General features: G+C 40.5%; 1 protein-coding gene across 3 annotated transcripts in view; it reads left to right on the top strand.

The window, feature by feature from the left end:
• The window catches only part of Fhos (Formin homology 2 domain containing), a 140840-nt gene that overhangs the window by 13176 nt on the left and 101176 nt on the right, over positions 1–26488 (top strand). For all 3 annotated transcript variants that reach the window (XR_015534455.1, XM_087346264.1, XM_087346263.1), the window contains exons 2-3: positions 19124–19225; positions 21391–26410. Coding sequence is in view for 2 of the 3 variants with exons in the window: in XM_087346264.1 (XP_087202390.1) it covers positions 19124–19225; positions 21391–26410 (5122 nt within the window). In the remaining variant the exon portion in view is untranslated. The remainder of the gene's footprint in view (positions 1–19123; positions 19226–21390; positions 26411–26488) is intronic.

The raw sequence follows: 26488 nt of genomic DNA, 5'->3' as shown, positions 1-26488 counted from the left end.
ATGGCATGCAAATGTCCTTTCACTGAAGTCGTAAGTCTCAATGTGGCGAACCGCACATATTCTAGCATGTTATGTTGAATTGGTGTTCCACTTGTTTCTATTCTCACACGTCACCGAGAAGACATCCTTACACTGAGATTCACTGTAGGTAGCACCCGTTAATACGTGATTCAACGGTGGTAATTTATCCTGTTAATGGTGCCGAAGAACTCTATTTCTAGAGCACAAATTTACGTTGATACTGACCGACCAAAATCAAATAATTCCAACCGTATTTTGAAAAATCAAATATTTCAATGTTCTCAAATTATAAAACAATCTTTTGTTTGAGTTTTTACCATAGCTTTACACTTCAAAAATTTTACATTGGTTACCTTATTGATGACCTCGAAAGACAATTGGCTCACGTCACCTGTGTATATTTTTACGCAATTGTACTTGTTGAATTGCATTTGTTGTCTGCTTACGCTTATGAATCATTAATACATATGTCAAGATTTTATTTTAGAGTGTATCGAGATGTTACAAAGATCCGGCTTGTCAGAAATATATATGTATACATGTAAACACACACTTCACTTTTAGGCACGTCCAACTTCAGTGAATCAGGTACATCTGGAATTTATTTGGCTGTCACCATATGAAAAACTCGTCTCTTTTGTGCACGCGTGTAATGTCGAAAGTTAATTCATGGAGTTTAATGACACATCTCGGCAATTCACACGTTCACGTACATCAGGCCGTAAGTGTAATTTTCTACTTGGCTCCATCTTGCATACGACACTGGAAGGAGAACGTCCTCTCGTCTTTTCTGTACGAAGCACACAGTAGTTTAATATGTATCGCAGGTAATAAATGTTGCTAATTATTCCGATGAACATATTTGTTTGAGTACGAACGTCCGAAAGCTTGAACCTAAGAAGGTGAATACCTCTTAACTAAATTCCAAGGCAAACATTGAATCACGGAGACTGCACTGCCTCTGGACGAAAATCACTAACGACTGACTTTCACTTCCGGGGCTGACATAAATCTCACGTATTTGAAAGCCGATGTACAGGTCTATCCAATAAAATCGAGCCAAGTCATTTTCTGTTTAGTTTTCTCTCCGTTAGAGTTCGTAAGTTTGTGAGCTCTGATGTCGGCCAATCGCTACGTAGAAGAGTTATCATCTGCGTGTGAGGGGGCCTGGAAGTTACAAAATACGAACATTATGGAGCCGGTATCGATAGATTACATCGGTAGGTTCCTCGTAGTGAAAGTGGTGCAAAAGAATGGAGAGATTGCTGGCTACATGACAAGTAGGCGACCAGTCGCTGACTGCCTGCCTGAAATACATGACCCAAGCAATGTGACCTGTCTGTAGAATCCATTGGCTTCGTACCCATGATTCAGTTTAAGACTGACGGCAGTGTTCGTGCCGTTGGTTTAACGACTTGACAACCATCGTGTCAAATTTGAGCTCCATATTCTTAAACTGCTTCTGTAACCCAACAAATCTGGTTAACATATGTGCATATTTCTCTATAGACAAGGAACTTCATACAACGTACACGGTGTAGGATCTGGTGTTTTCACGGCGGTGAGTATGAAGATTGCCGTCTTCTGGGATGTTGCTCCGTGTAGTCTAGTAAAAAGTATATCGACGTTTCAGTGGTGATGATGGATGCAGCAAGGACCTCTAAATCTTCAGTAAATTTCTACCAGGCTACACGGCGTAACCACCCAGAAGACAGCCATCTTTAGCGCACAACTTTTCAGCTTTTAAATACAACATCGGGCTAATTATGGCAGTAAGTTGGTCAGTGATAGGCTGGTTCCAGCGTACTTTTCAGAAAATCCGGATGTCGAATTATGCTAAACTAATTTTGCTGTTCGTTTTGAATTGGTGTAAATACATGGTCTCTTAACTTTGAGGGAAGAATCTGAATTACGGGTATTTGGAAACAAAATACTATAAATATAATAATATAAATAATTAAAGACGACATGACGAGGAAATTTGTGTTACATGAATTTACAGGTGACGTAACCTTGTGTTGATAGGATAGTAAAATATTGACTCTGGAAATTTTCATGGCCTGAAATTATGACTATGATGGAGGATGTAAAGAATGCTTGCATAATTTTGATAATAAAACTCGTGGGTAAGATTTTCTTTGAAGATCAGTGAAGAAGATTGCAGGATAATATTAAAAAGAATCTTACGGAGATAGGTTTTGAGGATGTTGAGGACGTTACATATTTTTATTATTCCAGTTTTTATACTTTTGTAGGTTAGCCCATTAATGTTACCAGTTCCTTAATTGTCAAATTTCAATGTTTTCGGAGGAGGCGGTTGTGGTCTAATTGTGGTGACCTGTTTGAAGTTACTGTCAGACATTTGTCTGGAGGTACTGAGGTAGCCAAGACAAACCTTAATTAGGATTGCCGGTAACCAGGTCCAGATTTGATGGGGTACTTCAATACGCGAGTCTAGGGCGACCAGCTGTTATTCCCTTTCCTCGTGACCAGAGCTTATTTTAGTTAAATAAGCAGATATTTTATGGCAGTAATCACGCTATTTAACTTGATAATCTTTACGAGCGTACATTATTACTGCGTGTCCCCTTTACCCGCCGACGGATTGTTTCTTCGGCTAGAAAAAAATAGTGACCCGTGACATCTGACCATACAGACGCGGATTTTTACGAGGTTTTAGCCAATGACTAACTGACGTTTCTCCGATATAAGGATCACCTTTGAACCTTATTGTGCAATAGTGGTTTTTATGATTGATTTTTTTGCCTTTGCTATATTTTATTTGTAATCTGCTTTTCTAACTGTACTGTGCTTATGAAATGACGTTTCAATCATTTGACACTTTTTCATGAAACGTGGTATATATATGTCGATAACTTTGTGTTTTTTTTTTCAGAGAACCAATAATTTCAGTGTGGTGATACGGATTCCTGTGGTGGGAAGGACACGTGTGTATTTGTTTTTTTTTTCAGGTAATCTATCGTAGACCGTGAATAACAACGAATAGGCCAATAGAAGTCAAAATTTTTATGTCTCCGTTTGATGGCATTAACGAATTACAGATTAGAAATAGTCGTGAGGATAAATTTTAAACATTCCTACACATTGCTTGAAATGTTATTCGTATGTTAACAGTTACAGATGGTGTGATGCTGTAGTCTTAAGTTGTGAAATTTAATGTAGGCGCAATCTACAATATTGGCAATTAGACACAAAAATCGGTCGCTACAAGAAGGTATTTTAAGCTTGGATTTCTGTGGGTCGGTTAAACCAAAGTCTGTTGTGTAGATTGTCAGTTTATTAGGCGTGAAGTACCTCTGTCAACAATTAAGCCTCTTTCCAAGGTGGCAAAAACTTAAACCTAAAAAAAGGGTATTCTCTTCCACAATTCAGCCTCGTTCATACTCAGTCCGCTTTACTTCCGGGGATGGTATTTTTGTAATACTTAGCCGCTGTGGATGTGACAGGGAAGAGAATAATCTTTTTCCTTGTCGGTATTCGAATGCCGGCCATTCAGCCCGTGGCTAAGTCATTTTACCTATTGAATTATCGCAGCTTGTCTGTAAGCCTAAGTAGGACATGAACGTGAGACGAGAAGAAAGATAACTTTACTTGAGTCAGGAGTCGAACTGGAATGAAACGTGATGGAATTATTTCAGGGGTGACTAAATTCCCTGTGCCAAATTTTCGAATAAATAAAGACGTGCAAATGTTCTCTCACGAATATGGAAGAAGTCGGTATTCGTGATAGATCATCTCATTATCATATTTTTTTTTATTTAGTGTTCTGTCTGACGACAGGTCCATATGAACAGGATCCTTCCATCCTTTTCTCGGACTGGGACCTGTTCATATACGTTCTTGGCAGATGATCCAGAAGTGGTTTGCCATTGCCTTCTTCTGTGTGTGAATGGAGTAATTGTTGGGATGCCACGGAGGAAAACTCCGTGTTGCCTAGACCACGGCCTTGCCAAACACAAGTTATAAATTCGGGCACCGCCGGGAATCGAACCCGAGACCCCAGGATTACAAGGCCAGCGTTCTAACCGCTAGACCACCGTTAGGTACATTATTTCTGGCGTCGCATGTAGTCTGCAATTCAATTTGTTTCTCTCATTATGCATCGTAATCAAAACTCATTTATAAGCACGAAGTTTATCATAATGCAGATTTACGACTCCCAGTAATCAATTAAGAGTGTAGCAAGTGATGTTTGTAGCTGGAAATCGCTTTTATTACTGTCTGGATCTTGACTGCGCTGTTTGAAACAGTTTCATGATATGACGCTGAAGTCTAGAATCATTTGATATTAGTGAAATTAGTGTACCATACACTAATAAAGGCTACTTTGTTTCAATTGAAATAGATTTATCTCACAGAGGCAAATTAATAAGAGACTTTCGTTACGAAGTGGATGTGTATTTTAGCCGCGTCATGTCCATCTGTGTTCACGCTTATTTCAAATATCTCAGTGAACAGATTTTAATGCACGTGAGTGGAAAATTTTCAGTGCCGACTGTAGGTCTGTATGAACCACGATGGCTGCGTAAGAAATGTAGCTGGAGAACGGCTATACCACTGAAACTTTCTTAAGAATTATTACAGTAGAATGTAACGTGCAGATGGTGTAAACTCGTTGACCTTTCTCGAGCACCGACTTTGCTATAACAGAAGTTATATCTTCCGAAATGCATTGCTTCTGAAATAGAATGTGTGCAGCGACAAGGTAATGTTTCATAAGCTAAACAGTTGCCTGCATGAACAGGGAGAACGTTTGCACGTGGTTCTTTTTGCTATAAATACAATCTGAGCCGACGATATTTCAGACCATAGCTACAGCTAGTCAGTCAGTGCAGTTTCCTTGAGATTGTACTCTGTCGATTGTGGTCTGTTGGGTCCTGACACCAAGTGGTGACCAACGTTACGATATGTTGATAATCACACTCAATTTACCCAGACTGCAGTTCACTCTGCGTTCGATGAGACTTGTATTCGGGAGTTATACATGGTTCGAATCGGGATTCTCGCCTGTCCTACCTGTGGTTATTTTAATTGTCTTCATGCGTCAGGCGAATTCTGGAATAGTACCTTGCCACAGGTCATGAGCATCCTATTCCAAATCTCTATCAAGTTACCATCAATGGTGATCTTTCCAGGTCGACCTGCGCTGTGAAAAGTACTTGGTTAAAATGATAGAGGCATGTAATCTGACACTTGCCGTCTTCGAATAGCGAAGTCACTTTAATTCAACTTGCTCGCACAAACTGAAACAAATATGACGTCACAGAATCAATCCGATGTCTGTCTTGGCCTGCCGGAGGAAGTGATCCTTCACGCATTTGGAGCTTAGCTAAAATGAGTATCAACACTAGAAGAGTCATTTACACACCACTCTTCGGTCTCAGAACACAACTTCACACATACTCGAAGCCACTGATAAGCAGATTTATGTGGTACTAAAATAAGACGACTTTAATTTCGCTTCAACTTCCTTACTGTATTCAGTTTACTTCGCTGTGGTTTTTAGGTGAAGATAAAAGTAGTGTTGGAAGAAGATGCAGTGGCAGTGTTAATGTAGATCTGTTGGGAAATAATCGGAAATTAGCACAATATTTACTGATGAAGCAAATTCGGAGAACTTCTCTCCTTCGTCCATTTTTCAGAACCGCGAAACTCAAGACAGCAGCTGTTACAATGACATGCCGTTCGTTAGGAGCGTTTCACACCAATATTAAGTTATTTTTGTTTGAGGACATTTTCTGGGTGTGACAGCAAAACCCCCTCATCTTCTGTGCTCAACCCACGTGCCTCCCTCACCCAGCACTCCAAAAGATTTTTTATAAGTATACGAAAATTGCGTTAACACTGTAAGGTAAGATCACTGTTTGAGGCTGAGACCGAAATTATGACGAGAATGTTTAGATTCAGGAGAGAATTTGAAAAAAGAGTGGAGAGAATTACTTACAAAGGAGCTTTATATTTTGTGATCTTTATCTAATGCTGTGAAGGCTATTAAATAATGAAAGATTAGTCGTGACACACGCGGATAAAAGAGAAATGCATGAAACATTTTGGTGAGGAAATCTCAGTCCTCACTCGTCGGGAGCCTATGAATAGATAAGGGTATATATAATATTAAAATTATTTTATTTAACCTTCGAGTTTTGCAACAGCTAGCCACTTTTCTGACCAGATGAATAACTATCATGAGACCTACATCATGGAATAGTAGTCAGTTGTTACAACTGATGTTGTATTTATTAAGCGGTGTCAGACATTTGTTGAGCGACAATAAATACATCGTAAAAGTTGTTTGGCTGTGGCGAACGCCCGGGACTAATTGCTCGCGATGAAAGAAAGAGTCGGTTCTGGGGGACCTCTGGACTGTGTTTAGCCCCGCTAAGTGATGATATAATGGCGCTGGAGTAGAAGAGTCATGGCTAAAACTATTGTCTGCTCCACGCCAGTGCTGCCTGATGTGTACATGAACCACTGTAATTTATGGATGTTAATTTTACACGGGGATGGCCTACATAATAGATTCTCGTAATTTAACCAGAGCAGCAGATGCATACTTCTGTGTTGCTGTTTTCTGATCTTGATGCGTCGTTCAGTGTTCTAAAACGTGATAAACAAAAATTCTACTTTGTCCTCAACTCTGTCGTCATTACCAGCATCGAGGAACTTCGACACGGTGGAATGTGAAATTGTAAACTCTTTCTGCTAGCGCATTGAAACTGAAGATGCAAAACCGGTAATTCCAAGGACCGTCATTGGACAGTCATGACCCCGTTCCATTCACCTCTCATCCCCGTAACCAAATTATTTAATCTTAGGAAGATATCCGTCTTCACGGCGATGCAAGTGGCCGTTTTCCAAGTCTCTTACCAAAATTTAGTAAGCGTCCCTTTCCTTCCTATTCCCCGCCCATCGTTGTCTACTAGATTTCATTACCCCAAAAATACTTGATGATCCGCGTAAATCGCAAAGTCCCTTCAGACAAATGACTTTGGTGTTTGGATCACAATACTAAACTCAGTGCTTTTACGTGTCTGCCACAGTAGGTATGTGACTCTTGTGGAATGAAATGTAGGTCTATTATAAATGCGGATATCGGTCAAGTTCAGAAATTCTGCCCATAGAGTCTGCCACTGTATGCTGATGCCGTTTGCATAGAACAATTTGGCAACAGCATTTTCAGATTCTTGTTATTTCTAGGCTGGACTGTACATGCAGATCATGGCCCTCTGCCAGAAGGCTCAGCTCCCAGGGTGGCTGAACTATGCGGGGAAGTAACTTTGCCCTTCCTGTTTTCCTTGTTTAACAACGCACTGTGAGCTATTCTCTTTTTAAATCTCACGTACAGTACGCAGAGCAGAGAAAAGCAGGTTCTAGGAATGGTCACCGTCTCAAAATTCGCTCTCTCTGTTATATTGTCATATTTTTTTACGTTTATTTTCATCTTTTTTGCCATCCTTGCCTTTATTACTGTCTCGAATCTTAATGTGACTGACTCAGTGAAGAAAATTTCATCTTGAGGATCTGATAGTCGCTGAGCTGGTGAAGAGCTCACCGCCTTTATGGAGTCCAAATGTTCATTCCCCGTTACTCCTCTCTTTTCTGAACGAGATGAATTCAGTCTGTATCGTCAAAACATATTTGTTCAAGATACGCTTTAATATTTCTCTCCGTTGTATGCTTAGATCTCTCAAGTCATTTCAATCCTGTCAAATTTTCCTTACTATCTATTTTGTTCATATCTGTCAACTTCTTTCTGTCCACATTTTTCATGATTATTTTTACCATCATTTCCTTCAGCTTCATTCCTTTTAAACTCAGTCTTTCAAACTGTTGTAATATTCACCGCCAGCATTGTCATAATTTCATTGTATCACCCTCGCCATCTTCATTTTGTTTCTCGGAATAATATATAAATCAGCGTTTTTAAATTGTAATTGTCTGAAGCCATAGTTTTTTTTTTTAGATTTGCTACCAACTCGTTTGCATTTGTTGAAGTTATCAGAAAACAAAATTGCCTACAAGTGTAAAAAAGTGTGAGATAACACAAATGAAGATCTGTTGAAGCACAGCTTTAATCCTTAGGAAGAATGATACAAAAGGTAACATAAGGCCTTGCTGAAAGGACAAGGGTGGGGTGTTGAAACCCCAGATTAGTACAAAGATTAGGAAGAACAAAAATTAGTTGTTGCTAGAAGACATATTTGTCGACATGTGTTTTAACATTTTATAACTGTGCGTTGCTTCATAACTGAACATAATAACTTTTGCTTCCAAATTGACACGTACATTAGTCCTATTTGAAAAATGAGTGTCCCTTTTTCTTAATATATTCTGTGGACAAGCGTTTTAAATAGAAATTTATAGCCAATGGTTCGTTTAACGCTGCGTGATTCCAATCATACGCTGTAAATGATTCCCTCGTATTTCAATTAGTCAGGTCACTGGGTGGGCGCCACCAATCGTGGGCACTGCAGAGTCCACGCTTTGTAGCAGACCTGAGTCTCGTTCAAGTGCATTAATACGCCTGTCTTAAAAACGCATGTTTGCTATTTATCTAACTGTACAGCCCATGTTATTTCCTGCGATGTGTCTGGAGACAGTGGTCACTGTAGAGGGCGCAACAAATAGAATATGTCATGGTGTTGTAAGACTGGTGAAGGTGAAAAGCCAAAGTTCTTCCTGGTGCTTAGCTAATGACCAAGCGAAGCAGATACGAGGGGGAGTGGGCGTATAGATCCGCTGGTTCTTAAGCTCTGCTCTAGATGGAAGTGAGTGGTTAGCTCCACGTTCCTGTCTCTTTAACCCCGAGGTAAGAACCCAGGTACCCTTTGGGGAGTTGACTGGGTGGGCTTCAGAGCCAGCATGGATATCGTGGCCCTTCTATGAGTTCAGTTAAATCAGCGTGATAGCAGATATCGGTTTAATAATATTTTCTGCAAATTTGTTGTCACTGGGTACTCCTGGTGACTTCAAAATAATCCCATCCGGCCCCAAAATAAGATTAACTGATCAAACATTAGAATGATGAGCAAGATTTTGGCATTTATGGCATAATTTTCACCTTTGAGAAATCGTGTTCTTCGAATCTGTGCTGTTTTCGAACATAACTGAGAATTCTTAACATCATGTAGACGCAAAGACGTAAATCTGGCTAGAAGAAATACACAGCATGTCGAAATCCGTAGGCGCCTTATTATGGTAATAAAGCGTGTGTTACACTTTTAATGTATACAGTAGCTTAATTATGATGCTCACTTGGCTACACAGTCTCAAGAAATCAGTTCCATGTTTAATAACTTTAACTCTTTCCATCCTGGTTTTAGGCTCGTTCGCAAGAAATTTACAAAAAAAAAAATGTTCCTATATGCATAGTCTGTGTGCTTAACATTTTGAACCGTTGAACAGATTTTTATGAAATTTGATGTATACTGAATATAAGAAAGAAAAACTACATTTAAATAAAAATAAAGTAACAGTAAATAAAAATTTCTGTAAAACATATGAATTGAATTATTCCTTTTAGAAAAGCAAGTTGGCGCTCTAATAAAAGACGATAAATATTTGGTAGTTCTGGCATTTTTAGCTGCACAGCTGTGCGTTGAGCCGTACCGATCTGAACCGAGGTGGCTGCCTCAGCGGAATTAGAGTAGGTCTAGTCTGCAGCGTCTCTTGACCGTTTATAAACTGCTGGGAATCCCGGCTTTTTGGTAGTGTGCCATGCGAATACTGCTCGGGCAGTTTGCTGCGGCACTAACACTCCAAATTGTCAGTACTTTCACTGTATTCTGCTCGTTATCTTCACAAAATTGCATACATATAAAATACAGTCATCGGGTCCGCCATTGTGCCATCACGAACCATCTGCGACTGCTTTGTTGATGTCGATTAAATTTGGAATTCCAGTTTCAGACTGTAAGTTTAAATTTTATTTCGGTTCGTATCAGTAAAGTATAACCTTTAATTTGTATTAAGTTTAAATCCGTGTGTTTTTAATTAAATATACTAAACTATTTTTGAAATAAACTTCTCGATCCCTCTAGCGCCTGGTTTGTATTACATGGCAACTTGTTGGTTTATTAACTTAATTGTTCTTAATAATTGGCGCCCTACTACGATCTCCCTAGCTGTTAAACAAGGCTGTGTATTTGTGGACCCAGAATTTCCGTCACTGGCCCACAGGGACTATCATTGGATCCTGTCATAAGCCAGTTCTATCCAGTTTACATTTGCATAATTTATTTTTCCAAGCTCCTCTTTATGGACAACTTGAAGTCTCAAACATGGGTTTTGTAGAGAAAAAAATAAGAAGATTTTCATTATTCGGTATTTTCCGGTCCACCGTGTTCTCAGACACCCTCTTTCATTTATGGGAGAGGGCAGGTGTCATCTGCAAGGCAGTGGGTGTATTGACAGTTAGTGTAGGCTGCGTTTTAAACTTTAGATATATTTTTATGTGGAAAGAGGGAATACAAAATATTCCAAACTGATAGTTATAAAGCAATAACCGAGCTTAATTTGCCCATATCTTCGCTAATGTAAGTTCAATGTTTTACCCTTTTTCCAAAAATATCTGAATCTCCCACACATTCGAATAATTTATTTTCCAATCAATCTGGTGACGAGACAATTTGCATAGTGATACGTGCATTTAATATTAAGAACGACTGTAATTTTTGTACAAAATCCAAGGACAAAGAGCAGACTCAAATCACTGTTGTTGTTGTTGTGTTACTGACCACTTGTAGGAGGGATGAGACAGCCAACATTTCTCATATTCCGCTTGCAATTAGAAGACATTTTGTTGTTAAGTAGTGTCGACACTTAAATGAAGAGTTATGGCTTCCAGAATAAATAGGCTAAAGAATTTTGCTTTTTACGTCATAGGGTACAATTTTAATTGCGTTATAGCGTCTAAAGTTAAGGCTTGTAACAGTGGGAAGACGACATGTATGACAGTGATCTACAAAAGGATAAACAAATGGGGACTAAAGGATAATCTTGTTTTTGAGGGTTGCAATTAGGCACTGTTTTGATCACGGCGCGTGTGGACAGTCCTTGGTCCTATGCCAAGCGAGGTTTTCGTTTCACCAAAGATCCATTGGTTGAAAGATCCAATAGTAGTCTGCTTTGTAGCGCACATCATACATGGTGAGTCGTTTAAATACTTTGTTATGCAGATACTTTCGCTTGAACCTCATGCGTTATAAAGAGTCGGATAATGAACACTGATTTGGGAAGAACGAAAAATGAACTATTCTTCGTCTGTGAAGTGTAAGTTTAACTTTCCAGCATATTTGGCATGTTTGTCTGAGGAAAACCAAGAAAATTCTCAGTCAAGATGGTCGGTCTCCGTTAGAAAATTCTAATCACGTGGGTTCCGAATAATTTGAACCGCGATGCTATTTGTCGTCATGAATGTAATGAACGTAATTCATACGTCGTTGAAATTATAAAATGCGTGTGATGACCTTTACATGATGTCTGCCCCATCACTGCAATTGTTAGCCGCCCTCGCAGTCGGGTGGCTGCAGCGAGCGACATTGAAATGAGAGTTAATGCGTTGTCAGTAGGCAGGATGTAGCAGTCTAACATCCGCACTCCACTCACCGCCTTGTGATGGCCTCCATCTTAATCGCGCCGAGTTGACGTAAATGGGAAAACTTGTTCCCATTTTCGCAGCATCAGAAAGTGATGTCTGCGTTGACCGAAATTACAGCGTGCACATTAAGCAGTCTTCGTTTCACTGTTAAAGCAGAAAGATGTTTATTCAAAGTCGGGACCTATTGTGTGTATTTGCCAAATTTTAGTCATTTATAGTCCAATGTCGCTTCAGTGCAAACTCTGGCTTCCAACCTGAGGGGTGGCATTTTTAGGGTATACAACTTTGGCCATGGAATGATCCGCGTCGAATGCGAAAAATTATCCATCGTTTTGGCAAACATTTCAGTTGCCATCGTCACTGTGAAGATATAATTGTCATTTTTAATACATGAGTATTTTGTAATCCCTGTCCCGAATATAAGAAATTTTAAGGTGTAGGTATTGACAGACTGCATATTCCTCGGGGACACTAGAAAACACTTCCAAATTCACGATGGTGCCTGCGAATTCCTGTAAGATCCCTGCATTGGACGTTGCATAACTAGCACAGTGTAAGACGGCATTCCCGGTACGAGGCTCCGGGGTACTGCACGAAAATGCGAACTGCAGTGTCGGGACGGGAAATGGATTGTTATGTCAGCGACCACCCCTGCCTCTGTGAACTCATCACAGCAACTGTCAACCAACATGCAGGCCTACAACTTTGCCTGTTCGCTAATTACATGAAGCAGAGCCTGTCTTGAGAAGCTGATAGTCATTCAGCTGCTCAAGACATCGTATGCCTTTCAGGAACTGAGAGGTTCACTATTGAATTTTCTAATCTGAGTACGAGATTCTGTGTAACTTTTCAGCCCCGACCATAGAGCACCACCCCTTGTCAATTGTCCCTGACTGCTTATTTAACATATTTTCAAATACTCTCCTATACGCAGGTTATCTCTTCCTACAGTCTAATAGCTTACATGCATGGTAACACAGCGACCCTTGATGTAATAAAACCTTGTGAACCCATGCATGCACTATCGTGTTTTATGTTTTCTGTATTTTGACTTGAAGATGAAGCTGTGAACTTAGAAACTTGAAGCCATGTTACTATTATGTATTAATACACACACAATTAGTGCGTCTAAAACTTTTCATCAGTTGTATGTAACTTACCACTCGTTGGGCCTATGAGAGGATGGTAATTAATAACAGGACTGTGATAAGAACAACTTTGTTGCGTGAAGTTTATAAATAAATATTACCAAGAAGTAAATACGTTGAAAACAGAACGTCGACCGCTGAGCTGATGTGGCTGCTACAGGCCACTAACCCCAAAGACCCAGCTTCCCGCGGTCCGTTGTGAATGCGTGCCAAATAATCCATCAATTATGTTAATACAGCAGTGGCCTAGCAGGTTAATGTAGTGGTAACGCATATGAAAGCGTCTTATTTGGAGTCCAGACTATCCTGACTGAAACTTTTCGAGGTTTTCATCAGTCTCTCCAGGGGAATGTTGGGTGTTACCGTCATGACAGCCTCCTTCAAAATTCGTGTCCACTTACCATGCATGATTATCTTGTAATCTCATTTGAAACTGAGACTAACCTCTGCTGTGTGTCGTAATGTAAGAATTAGTTGATGCAATAGCATAAATATATATTCAGGTGGTACACAGAATATATAAATTCGGATTTACGTTAGTTTTGACTTTAATTTGTTGATATCAATCATACTGAAATGAGAGTTATGTATCTTAACGCGTAACACATTATATATGTGTCTTTTTTATTTTTTATTTATATAACTTGTGTTGGGCAAGGCCGTGGTCTAGGCAACACGGAGTTTTCCTCCGTGGCATCCCAACAATTACTCCATTCACACAAAGAAGAAGGCAATGGCAAACCACTTCTAGATCATCTGCCAATTACGTATATGAACAGGTCCCAGTCGGAGAAAAGGATGGAAGGATCCTGTTCATATGAACCTGTCGTCAGACAGAACACTAAATAATAATAAGATGAGGTGGTCTAGCGGTTAGAACGCTGGCCTTGTAATCCTGGGGTCTCGGGTTGGATTCCCGGCGGTGCCCGAAATTATAACTTGTGTTGGGCAAGGCCGTGGTCTAGGCAACACGGAGTTTTCCTCCGTGGCATCCCAACAATTACTCCATTCACACACAGAAGAAGGCAATGGCTAACCACTTCTGGATCATCTGCCAAGAACGTATATGAACAGGTCCCAGTCCGAGAAAAGGATGGAAGGATCCTGTTCATATGGACCTGTCCTCAGACAGAACACTAAATAAATAAAAATAAAATATAACGAAATATTTATTTAGAAATCTTGTAAGTTCGTTGCTTCATACATGTTAAATTGGTGGCACTACTGCAAAGCAACAAGGATCAAAATAAATTTCAATATTTTCAGTGCATGTATCTGAAAGGTTCTACTTTTGTATGTAAATCTGCTGTGTGGCTTCGAAGGTCAAAGATGCGGAAATAGGGACATAAGAGATTGGTGGATGGACACAGCATCACCGTTACGAAATCTCTTTATGCTCTCGGTTAAAAATGTTTACTAATTTCTGCGACGTGAAAGATCACTTATCCAAATCACGAAATCGTTTATTTTCCTCATTCTGACAGTGTCACTAACTTGTGGTGATATGTGATTCACGTCGTCTTGGGCAGTCGAAGCTCATTAATCACCTACCACCTACGTAGCTCATGCAGAGCGTTGGTTTCCTGTGAAGTGGGTACAGCAGACACTTAGAAATATCGCTGGACGAAAGCTACTCAAGTTTCAGCTTCTTTTCGTGTTGTGGCATTTCCTTACGAAAGTGGCTGGCGTCTTTCAGAGGTGCTTTAACCGATGGATGGGATCGACTGGTTGAAAGTGTGAGTCCTCACATATTAGTTTCCGTTTCTCTTCTTTTTCCTTCCTTTTTTCTCGTTCCTTGTGTATCTTTTTTCTTTGTTGTTTCTGGGCGTTCATTAAACCGCTCTGCACATGTTCTAGGCCAGTGGTATTCAACCTTTTTTGTTCGCGTACCCCCAGATATAATTTCTCTTCAACTTTGTACCCCCAAAGTTGTTGGTGTATAATTCAAGTTATACATAGTATATAATCTACATCTAAAATAAATTAAATTACTGATTATTCAGTGTTTATCATAAAATAATATATAATTTTTTTTTAAATTTCACGTACCCCCTAAGATGTCTTCGCGTACCCCCAGATATAATTTCTCTTCAACTTTGTACCCCCAAAGTTGTTGGTGTATAATTCAAGTTATACATAGTATATAATCTACATCTAAAATAAATTAAATAAATTACATTACTTATTATTCAGTGTTTATCATAAAATAATATATAATTTTTTTTTAAATTTCACGTACCCCCTAAGATGTCTTCGCGTACCCCCAGATATAATTTCTCTTCAACTTTGTACCCCCAAAGTTGTTGGTGTATAATTCAAGTTATACATAGTATATAATCTACATCTAAAATAAATTAAATAAATTACATTACTTATTATTCAGTGTTTATCATAAAATAATATATAATTTTTTTTTAAATTTCATGTACCCCCTAAGATGTCTTCGAGTACCCCCGGGGGTACGCGTACCCCATATTGAACACCACTGCATTAGAGGAGGCCGGCACCCCTTCGCATTTGTAACAGGATAGCTCCTTCTCATATAAATGCCACAAAAATATAATAACAGAAAGGATAAACATTGAAGCGGGCTTTCCTCCGCCTAATTTTTGTTCTCATTTCCGTTTCCACGTTAAATAATTTTATATGACTGTATCCTCACAGCCGGATCATTTTCCAACTGAATGTAGGTTTCTGTTAAACTCTTTCGATTTTGGACAATTTTTTTTGTACATTGCTACTTACGTATTATCTCAGGTCACCCTCCGTACTTGTATTTATTGCCTTCAAATTAATAGTAAATTTGTTTTATTTAACAATTATTCTCTTTGCTAACGATTTTCATGTACGGCTTTAATTTGGAAAAGAGTTACTGAAGTACTTTAAACATTTTTTTTTGTTCCTTGATCTTCGCCTTGGTTATAATCGAATCTCCGACATTGTTATAACTTGTCATAACTGTATACATTTTTATTTATTTAATTCGTCTCTGAAATAACTTTGGCTTGGTACAGAAATAAATTATGTTCGCTCATTTTTCGTTTCAAGTGTAATTTAGGATACACTCACATGACCGCCATTTTCTTCGTTACAGAAATATTCATAAAATTACACTGCACTCTCCTTAACTTACAAGTGTCGATGAACTGTCCACGCGTTGTTAAGGCCAAGTAATTAAAATTCTCGTTTTTTTTTTTTGGGGGGGGGGGCTGACACCTCTAGTGAGCTTTATGTACCTCTTGCTAGCTAACTTTAGATCAGTTTTAGCCCAACTTGGGAGCATTGCCCCATTTTGAGTCCTTCCTCTCTGGCTTAGAGTGTATTTTTATACCGGCAGTCAGGATGAGAGCGAATCAGACGTTTGTTATTTCAGGTCCCTAGGTTCAATTCCTGTTTGCTTAATAATGCTATATCGTGTCTGTTTTACATCTCCCAGCTTTATGAAATTCATCCTACTAAAAATAACCAGGGGCTCTGAGAAGAGGTTGTCGATCTTAAGAAACGAGGATGTAGAAAATCCGATCTTGTCATCAAAAAGCTTTAATCACCAATTGAATTTAGAGATTTGTTTAAAACTTACTGGCTGTGAGAAACATTTCTGCCCCTAATAAAACTTAATGAATATCTAACGTTCCCGTTAGAATACCTAGTTTATCATAGGTTTGAATCTTGACGTCCCAGATTCTACCACGTTCCAGTTGGAATATACCAATTTAATGAGAAGAGTTAAACAAACGTTTGCTTTTCATTGGCTGTGATGGCTGTATGCGAAAACATCTGAAAAGGGGCGCGTTATCATCTGCTGCAGATGTAAGGATATATATTTTGTTTACTAGTTTTTATTCAGTTTAATGGGACGTGCCACATTTTATGCTGACCTCATGCTCCTATGTATCATGTATCTTAATTAATAGTCGGAAAGATGTTTCAATAGATTAGGCTCGTGTTCTGTTCTAATATGTATTCTTAAGACTGCTCCAAGCCACGTGTTCCAATGAAGTGTCTGAAACGTGTTATCGTTTCCATTGACGGTTTAGTTAGCCTGCTCCTATTAGGAAAAATAGGTTTACAGTAACATGTCCGTTTGTCCGTGTGATTTTCTCCACTGATTATTTTGGAGCCAGTTGCTTATTACGCGTATCGTGGTATGTCGTCATATATATTTCTCCGTTTTTTATGAAAAATTATAAACATGGCGAAGACGGTAAACTTTGAGGTAATGAGATGATAAAGTTGCGTCATATTGTGATAAATATATATTTGTTTAAATCTTGTAAGTCTAATCACAATAAAATTCCTATTAAATATTAAAATATTACTATAATTAACATTTAAATATTTAAAATATATTAAATACAAAAACAAATAAACAAATATTTGAGGTAATGTCTTGACAGCTATTAGGTAGTAGGAAGGAACACATGTGAAATTATGTACATAAATAAGTTATAATCCTCGATACGTTTCTGCGTCACTACAAAATAATTGAACAGCTGATGTTAGTGTAAATCACGCACTGCTACGCTGTGCATGCTTAAGACATTCTTCGGTTATCTGGGTCGCCTGATTAATGCAAAGTACTGGTAGTATGTTTCACTTCGCACTTGTTTACAGACTGACGGCTGTCATAAATTAACAGTGCTTATACTCTCTTCCAGTGAGGAAAATGCTGGTTAATATGAACTCGACACAATATATATATGCGAAATCGGGTGTCTGAAATTACCCAGTGACCCTGAAATTAATACTAACTTGTTAAGATTGTGAAGAAGAGGGGTTAGACACTAACAGTTTGTTCTTCGTATTGTAGGCCTGAATGAATCATTCTTAAATGTGCTTGGAATGTTTGTATGATGACTGATGCTTCTGGAATGCAGAACAAAACCTATTTTTCTTTCAGTGCTGACAGATCAGAATTAATTGATTTTTTAAATTTTTTGTCTAATTTTTAAACTGAAACTACATTCACTCCCCGACCAGCCAAGTGACGAGCCAGGGTTGGAATCCTTAACTCAGGACAGGGGACAAATAATGTGTTGCTTGGTCAGGGCTACTGAGCATCTCGCTGGGCGGTGGTAGATGAGTATGGAACATTGGTGGAATGATAATAGCAGAGGAGAACAGATATGTCATTATCTTTGTTGCGTTTTTGTTAGTTTAGGCAGATATATTGTTATATTTGCTTGATAAACATTTGGCATAAGTAATTCATGGAAGGAAGAGACACGCCTCTTAGTGACAAATGCAAGCCAGCGGTACGCTTACACCACTTTTCGGTTTGGGATGTAGAAAATTTGAAGCGCTTGTTTTTTTATTGTTGGACAGACTGTACGAAGATCTTTGCTATTCTTTCTGTGCAGATTTTGAGCATTTGAATGGCAGTACTCTCACGTTTTGCCATTAGCTTCTTTCTATTTTCGTCAGACAAACTTAGTAAGCCTCGTCTTCCTACCGTCGACATTAAGCATAAAAATAAAGCTATGGCTCTGTTGTTTAACATTAATCGCGTTTATAACTATTTGGGTAAAGGTCCTTGAAGATCCAGCGTCTCGTACTGGTGGTGGATTCGCTTGCCAGCTGGACATCTTGCAGATCTATTCCTGACTCCTGACGTCACTGGTACGTAGGCAGGAAGATACGTTGGGTGCGTATTGCAGTTTTACGCGGCGTATCCACATCATATGAATCAATCTAATTTTAAGAGGAAGGGGGGACTACATCACAGACCGTGTCCATTGACCTTTGTGTCACGAAATTTAAACTTGTGACATTTTACGAAATTCTCATTTCTAATCACTCAAAGCTGCAAGAAGCTTAATGGGAACAGAAAAATAGTCAAAATAAATTTCATATTTGTGAAACAGTATTTATAATGTATTTTCAGGCTTTACGGAACCAAAAAGCAGATCCCTTCCTGAGAAGCTTATAGTCGCTCAGTGCCATGTTGAATCCACCAGTGACAAATGCAATCCTAAGCCATATGATTCTTTTCTGCATCCTCGCCCGAATTTCTTTAGGACCCATTTTAATATCCTCAAACCATGCCTAGGTCTCCCAAATAGCATTTTCCCAAAGGTTTTCAGACTATAATTTTTATGCATTTGTCATAATTTTTGAGATATTCCCGCAGCACCCAGTTCAACGAAAATATCGGTATTTGGGAATGGGTGGTGTCTACCGATTATCTTCACAGCTTTTCGGTTTGTTATTTATTGATCATCGTGTAATTCGACGCTTTATCGCTTCAGATGCTGGCAGCGTTGTTAAATAAACAAATAATTAATGAATAATGAATATTTTTTATAAAAACGAGCTGTTTGTTACCGTGTTCCAGGTGCCGTGGAACAAGAGTGGCCTAAGTTCCTCGTACAGCGGCAGCAGCAGCTATGGAAGTGCCCGGAAGCCTGACAATGCCTTCTCATCGTCTACCTCGCAGGTAACACCACTGTTTCGGGGCGACATGCAAACGACATTTCTCGCCCGGTTACAACAAACTGGAACAACGTGTATGGTGACACAACCCTTATTTACCCTGATGATGGAGGCATTAAACCCCTCTGAAACGTCGGCCAGTGTCTACATCTCAGAAGTCAGCCGTTTTAGAATTACGAGAAAATTAAGTTGGATTAATGCTTACTAACAAGCAGTTCGAAATCCAAAAAAACGTGGACTTGTGCTGCGAAAAATATTTTGACCTGAGAGAGATTGGAGAAAATTTCTTAATGGGGAGGTTCGCGAAACTAATTCTTTACGAAATATTATTAGAATTGCGTGATCAAGGAGGATGGGATGCACAGAACGTGTAGCATGCATGAGGGATATAAGAAATGCACAGTTTTGGTCGGAACAGCCAAAAGGTAGAGACAATTTGGAAAACCCAGGTTTCTTATAAGGATAAAATTTAAATGTATGTTGAGGATACATGTCGGGTGAAACAGTTCGGGATTCACGCATTTCATTCTGAAATTAAGTTGATATTTCTACACTTTTACTTTTGTTGCCCATCTCTAAACCCAGCAGCGACGGAACTCTCGTATTAACATCCATTACCGTTTCAGGAACAAACAAGTCTCTTCCTTCGAAACAAAAGGTCTTAGAAAAAGTGGCACTGGACAGATTTATCTTGGAGTTTGTTCGCTTATTCCGATAATGATTCCAAATTCAACTGCCATCACCGTCATCTTCAGGTAGTGGCCAAACAGGCCCGTTCAGGTTCCGATGCCCGACTCCTAGCACAGTCAGAGGAGTCAAAGCAGTACACAGATCGAGTAATTAGTTACACAGACTTTCTGTTTAGTTGCTGTGTCATACAGCGGTGTGATGTAATTTAAACCCACTTTTGTAAGCTCATCCATTAGCCCGGCATGGCGTTTGAACTATGACTGGGTCCGTCATTCACAACAGCTGTCGTATCCTGCGTAACCCCTTCTTCTTCGCTTGACAATCGACATTGACCCTAGTTTGTGTTTAACTCTAATCGTTTGTCAGGGTTACTGTTTCTAAGATGTCAACACGAAGACAAGGTTGGCGCTGTGTTGCTTAAAGTTTGCATGCGTTATTTACATGGAATAAATAAAATAAAAACTCACTAGACCAGACTAATATCAGATACCAGAAATATCGACACGTTGAATACTATTGATTTCCTTGTTTATATCAGGATTAGGTCTTGGTGGATATTATCACAGTTTTATTGAAAATTGTCTTAAATCCTGATATAAGGGGATAACATATCTTAGTTCACTGTGGTTGCCTAGCGAATGATGTTAACATTGTCTATTGGTCGCAGTTGAATAGCCCCCATCCCTAACTCCTCGAAACTTTTCCACAGAACATTAGAGACAGATCGTTTATCTGAAACGGTGTGCGATTTTCAGACTGCCATACGAGAGCGACAAAGCCCATCAATTCGGTATCTTCGTCAGGACCCTTTAAAATTGCTTTGATATTTCTGCATGAACAAATTGTCTTTATTCGACAGCGTTCCACGAAATTACGTCTCGCCATAACAGTTTTAGTGTCTTCACGATTTCTATCATTAAGATGCTAACAATATTACAAGTAATTTTTTTAAAATATAAAATATTTCTGTATAAGTCGAGGCAATTGTAGGAATATTCATTTCAGAATATGGGCAATTCTTAGTTGACAAAGGTCTCCTTGCGTATGAGATGTCTCTTTCTGACATTCTATGAAAGTATCGTGCATATGCAGTGGTGTCCCTGTACATTTGTTATCGGCAAGTAGCTGGATCGTATTTCTGTTGAGATGCCTCCTATGCTGACTGAGGGAATTCGTGAGTTTTCTCAGCCTCTTATTTACAGAAAAGGCTCTCAAACGACGTCTGCTTAAGAAACTGGGACATTCCATGCGACTAATTTGTTAATCGCCTCAGCTTCAAAGGAACTTGGTGACTGTTTTAAGAACCCCATTCATGGCAACGAGCAATTAATGACCTCGAAGCCCACGGCTACCGCCCAATTTAACATCACACTGCCCTTTTTATGTGACAGACACTTTGTTTTTAACTGAGGAATATTAATTTATTATGCCAATGTATATTCATGTATCAAGCTAACCCGCCGATATGTTTGCTCGCAGTACGATGGTGGCGGCAGTGGCTATGGACGTCGGCTCAGCGCTGGAGGAGACACTTCCAGCACGGGAAAAAGTAGCCACTTATCTGCATCCAGTTACCGGCTGCCTTACCAAAGCTCCAGCTACAATAGGGGCTCGACAAGCAGTTACCTGAACGCCGCAAAGAACAGTGACTCGAGGTCCGCCGCGACGGAGAAGAGAGACGGCAAAGAGAGCGAGCGACTGTCGCTCCGAGACAGATACTCTTCCGGTACGTATCCGGGCAGGACGAGGGATAAGGACGACGGAGACGCGGGGAGTGTTCACCGTGTTCTGGGGAGGAGCATTAGTATCAAGTCGAGCAGGGACACCAGCCCCGAAACGACGCCTTCCTCAGCAGACGTGGGAGTGAAAGCGGATCGCGTGGGATACAGTAGTAGTTCCTTGTCTCCATACCGCCTTTATAGTCGGGGTACATACAGTCGATCCACAAGCAGAGATTCCGCCCCCGACGCGGCTTCCTCGACGGCATCAACATCTGCTTCAACTCCTGTCTACACGCCATCATCGCTCAGGTTTGGAAGTTCCTCCAGGTTCGGTTCAAACATCACCCGAAGCCCTGTCAGTGAAAAGCCGCCTACAGTCTTCGGACTCTCTACTCTGAGTTACAGTGGTAGGTCTATTAGTAGGCACAATTCCCAGCAGGATACGGAGGAATCTTCTTCTGCCTGTACACCAACTGCTGAAGCCGTTGATAATTGCAAGATTGCAGTGGAGTTGGAAGGCAAACACAGCAGTAAAAATACAGACGAGGAAGAAGTAACCCAGACCACATTTATTACTGTTGTAACACGAGGAACGTCGCCAACACCTCCGTCTACGTCGTCGTACGTGAGAACCAGACGTTCAGATTTGGCTCGAGTTATAGAAAAGACAATAGAAAAGCCAAAAACAAGGCCTGAAATGGTGGACAAAGAGATTCAGTCAGACCGCGTGGATGATACAGCAAGATTGTCCCGTTACGGGGTCTCTTCAAGGTGGTCGACGTACCTGGACAGGTACCCCAGTGCGGCCAGCAGCTACTCTCCTGTCTCTAGGTACACATCTCGGTATGGCTACTTGTCTTCAAGAAGCGACGACAAGGAAGCAGCTGCGAAGTCTTTAGCTACCCAAGAGTCCTCGACAAGTCAAACTCCTGAAAGCAATACCACTGCAATAATTGCAAATAAAGATGTTACCAAAGACATGGCATTACCCAGTCAGAAACTTCAATCTAGTCCTCTAGGTTCCTCTGAAAGGAACGTAGGCAGTGGTATCACCAGCACACAGAAGTCGGAAAGTGATAAACCAATAGTTGTAGAGAGTAACGGGATGCCTGATGGTGTATCAACTGTAGGTCACCGTAATCACAAAGACACAAAAGCAAAGGCCGTTTGTAAAGAAGATGAGACGAAATCAACACAATCGCTTTCAAAAAATTATGGATCGATGAATGGACCAGAAGGTGCCAATTTGACTCAAGTCCAATCAGTCATGAATGCGAGTGCTAAATGTCCAGGACAAAGTACAGGCACCACTCCTTCGTCTTCAGCGTCTATTCTGACTGTGGGAGCATCAGTAGGAACTCCATCCATTGTTTCAGATAATGCAAAGGAGAGAGGTTTAGGTTTGGTTCGAGCAAAATCTGTTAAAGATACTGCCACAAAACCTCCTCCTGCAACTAGCACCCTTCAGCGAGGTGACGTATTCACAGATGCAACATCAGCCACCCTTTCTTCAGATGACTTACCTGATAAGTCATCTTTATTTGAAGAAAATAAAAGTGCATCCGATGCAAGTGCGAGATGTTCAGATTTAACTCGAGTAAAGTCTTTAAAGAATATGACTGGAAAACTCCCAAGCCAGTTGAACAGTGAGACTTCAGTTGGAATGAAATCAAAGTCTTTGTCACCTGCATCCCTTCTGTCAGAAGAAATGTTGGTAAAAAAATCTTTAACTGAAGGACCGAGCTCTAAAGCATATTCTACTGGGAGAATAGAAGGTTTTGGTTTAGCTCGAACGAAATCACTCAAGAATGAGAGTTTGAAACCTCTTGCAACTGGTGCAGAAATTGTAGGCAGTGTAAAGTCGAAATCTGCATCATCCATATCTCTCTCCTCTGAAGGATCGGCTCATAAAACATCGTCGAATGAAGGAATCTTTTTAAAACCATCGTGTGAAACTGGATCTGATGAAAATATGCCTTCCAGTGAGGTATGTTTATCGAAATCGTCATCAAACGAGGAAACCTTATCGAAAGCTCCATCCTTGCAAGTATCATGTTCCAAGCACTCATTTGATTCATCTGTTCGCAGACTTCCACCTCCAGTTCCCAAGAGCGACGGCAATACACAGTGTATCAAGGCTTCCTCTTCCTTACATTCCCTCAACAAATTCTCTGCTGCCAATAAAGACTTTCGTAAGTCCGCTCTTAATGTGGAACTTCCCAGTGCTCTGCAGGCAGAATCATTCAAAAAATTGCAAGAAAACCAAAGGCGTGCCAGTACGTCTGAAAGAAAGTTTAGGAGAAGTAATTCGGCGAGCTCTGGTGATTCTGATCGATCTTATGGTGAAGGGGGTTCCACGCACTCACTGCCGATTGAAGCCGACAGTGCTCAAACCTCATTAAGGACATCAAAATCGCTGTCCAAACTCTACTCTAGTAGTTCTGCACCGAAACTCGATTCAGAAGCCCCTGATAAGAATGTAATTCTTCCTAATTTTAATAGTCCAGACAAGACTAAATCAACTCCCCATTCAGAAAGACATTCTCGTGGGTCACCATGCTCTCGGACTGGTAAACAAGCACCTGAATTTTCCGACTCTGACTCTGAAACAAGATCCACCGAAACGTCCTCTTCCTCCAGAAGCAGCAGCGGTGATGAAGATGACGAGGGACGTGCCACAAAACGTCAGAATTCCAGAAACCTCCAACATCAGCAAACATCAATCAGTCCAGCCCCAAAAGTTTCTTCTAGTGACGAATTGTCCAAATCTGTAGATAAGCCACCCAAGCCTCCAGTCAGTCCAAAGGCACATAAAACAGAGGAGTCAAAATCATTCCTGATGCGGGCTCTTGCCCCTGTCGCAAATTTGTTTAAAGGGAAGCATGACAGTAACAATTCAGAAGGACTTCTGAGAAGTGATAGCACGCCGTTGTTGAACAAGTGTGACAAAGATGATGTGGTTTTGAAAAAACTGAGTGCAGTGGATAGATCTAACTCTCAACAAAGCGTCTCATCCAGAAAACAGAGTACCGGAAGTGGGTCTAAGTCTCATGATGATAGTGACAGCAGCAAGTTTAATCTTAAAAATAAGATCAGAAAGCAGGAATCAGGAGAGCGAGCTTGGTGGTTGGATAGTAACCCAAACATTCCTGAGGGTATCAGAAGAATTGAGAGCAGTACCTCATTTAAGAACTTTAAAGACGCGGATGTAGACAGCAGCAAGACAGATGGTGTAAAGGACGCCTCCAGCAATTGTTCTGTAGACAATTTACAGGACTCATGTAGTGGAGGAAATGGGGTGATCCAGCAGTCCGAAGAGCTGTCTTTGCGGGGGGCAAAGACGTTACAAAATAGCGCTTCTCCAAAAACACTTCACGGAGGCGAGAAAGTGGAGGCAAACACCGAAAAGTCTGCAGGCGTGCAGAAAACATCCAGTGGTGTGTTCCTACATAAGAACAAAGATTCAGAAAGTGATGATGTCAGGCCTTCTGTGGGAGTAGTCAAATCGAAGGGAAAATTTCACAGTCTCAGACATCAGCAGTCTGGAGAGTTGCCGTGGTGGCTTGACAGCAGTGCGCCTGTTCCTGAGGGCGTTAAGAGGATTCAGAGTAATACTTCTGTAAACAAACTCCACGATTCTGACGCAGAAGTAGAAGGCTCTGAGGTCAAGAAAACTGAAAAGTCCGATGGACTTCAGAAAACCCCAAGCAGCATATCTCTAAGAAAGGGCATCAGTTCAGATCGTGATGCTGGAAAGCCGCCTGTGGGAGATGAGAAGACAAATACAAGACTTTACAGACTCCGGCATCAACAGTCGGGGGAGCTTCCATGGTGGCTGGACAACAATGCTCCGATCCCGGAGGGAGTTCAACGTATTCAGAGCAATTCTTCAATTAATAAGCTCCAGGACTCTGGCGGAGAAAAGAGTTCAGATGGAATTCAGAGAATAAAAAGCAGTGCATCAGTAAACAAGCTGCAGGACTCTGATGGTGATGGTGGAACAACAAACGGGGTACAGAGAATACGAAGTAATTCGTCGGTAAATAAATTACAAAGTTCAGATTCGGATAGCAAGAAGTCAGGTGAAGGAGAGAAGGTTAAGAAAAAAATATACAAAATTAAGCGTCAGGAATCGGGCGAGACGTCCGAGTGGTCACAGTCTGAGGGAGTTCAGAGGGTAAAGAGTAGCCATTCTGTTAATAAAATGCAAGAGCCAGAACAGAGAGAGGAAGAGTGTAACACCAGGGGTTTCCCATACAAGTTGAGGCATCAGGAGTCTGGAGAGAAGGCTTGGTGGTTGAATAGCAGGGCAGATGTCCCAGAAGGGGTTAAGAGATTTGACAGCAACCAATCTCTCAGTGAATACCTCCGGCCAGGGTTAGAAAAGCAAAACAAAAAACCAGAAAGTTCTTCAAGCGACAGTTCTGAGGAAGATGTCTCTGATGGAAATAACAGGCACAAACAGAAGACGTCTGATAATGCAGTGCCTAAATTCCCACTAGTACTTCCTGCTACAGGTTCGCAGAGTGACAGCTTGCAGTCCACGCAGGAGACTGGTAGACGGTCACCTTACGATAACCTTCAGGAACCACAGCTGAAGGCTACTAAGAGTCAGGCCACTAAACCGAGACCCAAGAATTTACCCCTGTTTATTGGCAGTCACACCAACATTGACGATATCTTGGGCACTGCTGCCACTCTGGTCAACCCTGTCATGGGACTGTCAAGACTTCGCAGAAAGCACCAGAATCGGCGAACAGCATCTCCGCGCGAGGAAGGTAACGTAAAATTAATAATTATAAATTTGCCTGTCTGACAGTTTTTAAGAGGACTGATTGAGAAATGGGAGCGGCTGG

The sequence above is a fragment of the Zootermopsis nevadensis genome, unplaced genomic scaffold (assembly GCF_977971745.1).
Source record: "Zootermopsis nevadensis isolate Lab colony 2312 unplaced genomic scaffold, Znev_1.0 Znev_ptg000010l, whole genome shotgun sequence".
NCBI classification, from domain to species: domain Eukaryota; kingdom Metazoa; phylum Arthropoda; class Insecta; order Blattodea; family Termopsidae; genus Zootermopsis; species Zootermopsis nevadensis.
The sequence above is the reverse complement of the archived record's forward strand: the minus strand, read 5'-3'. Positions and strand labels throughout refer to the sequence as shown.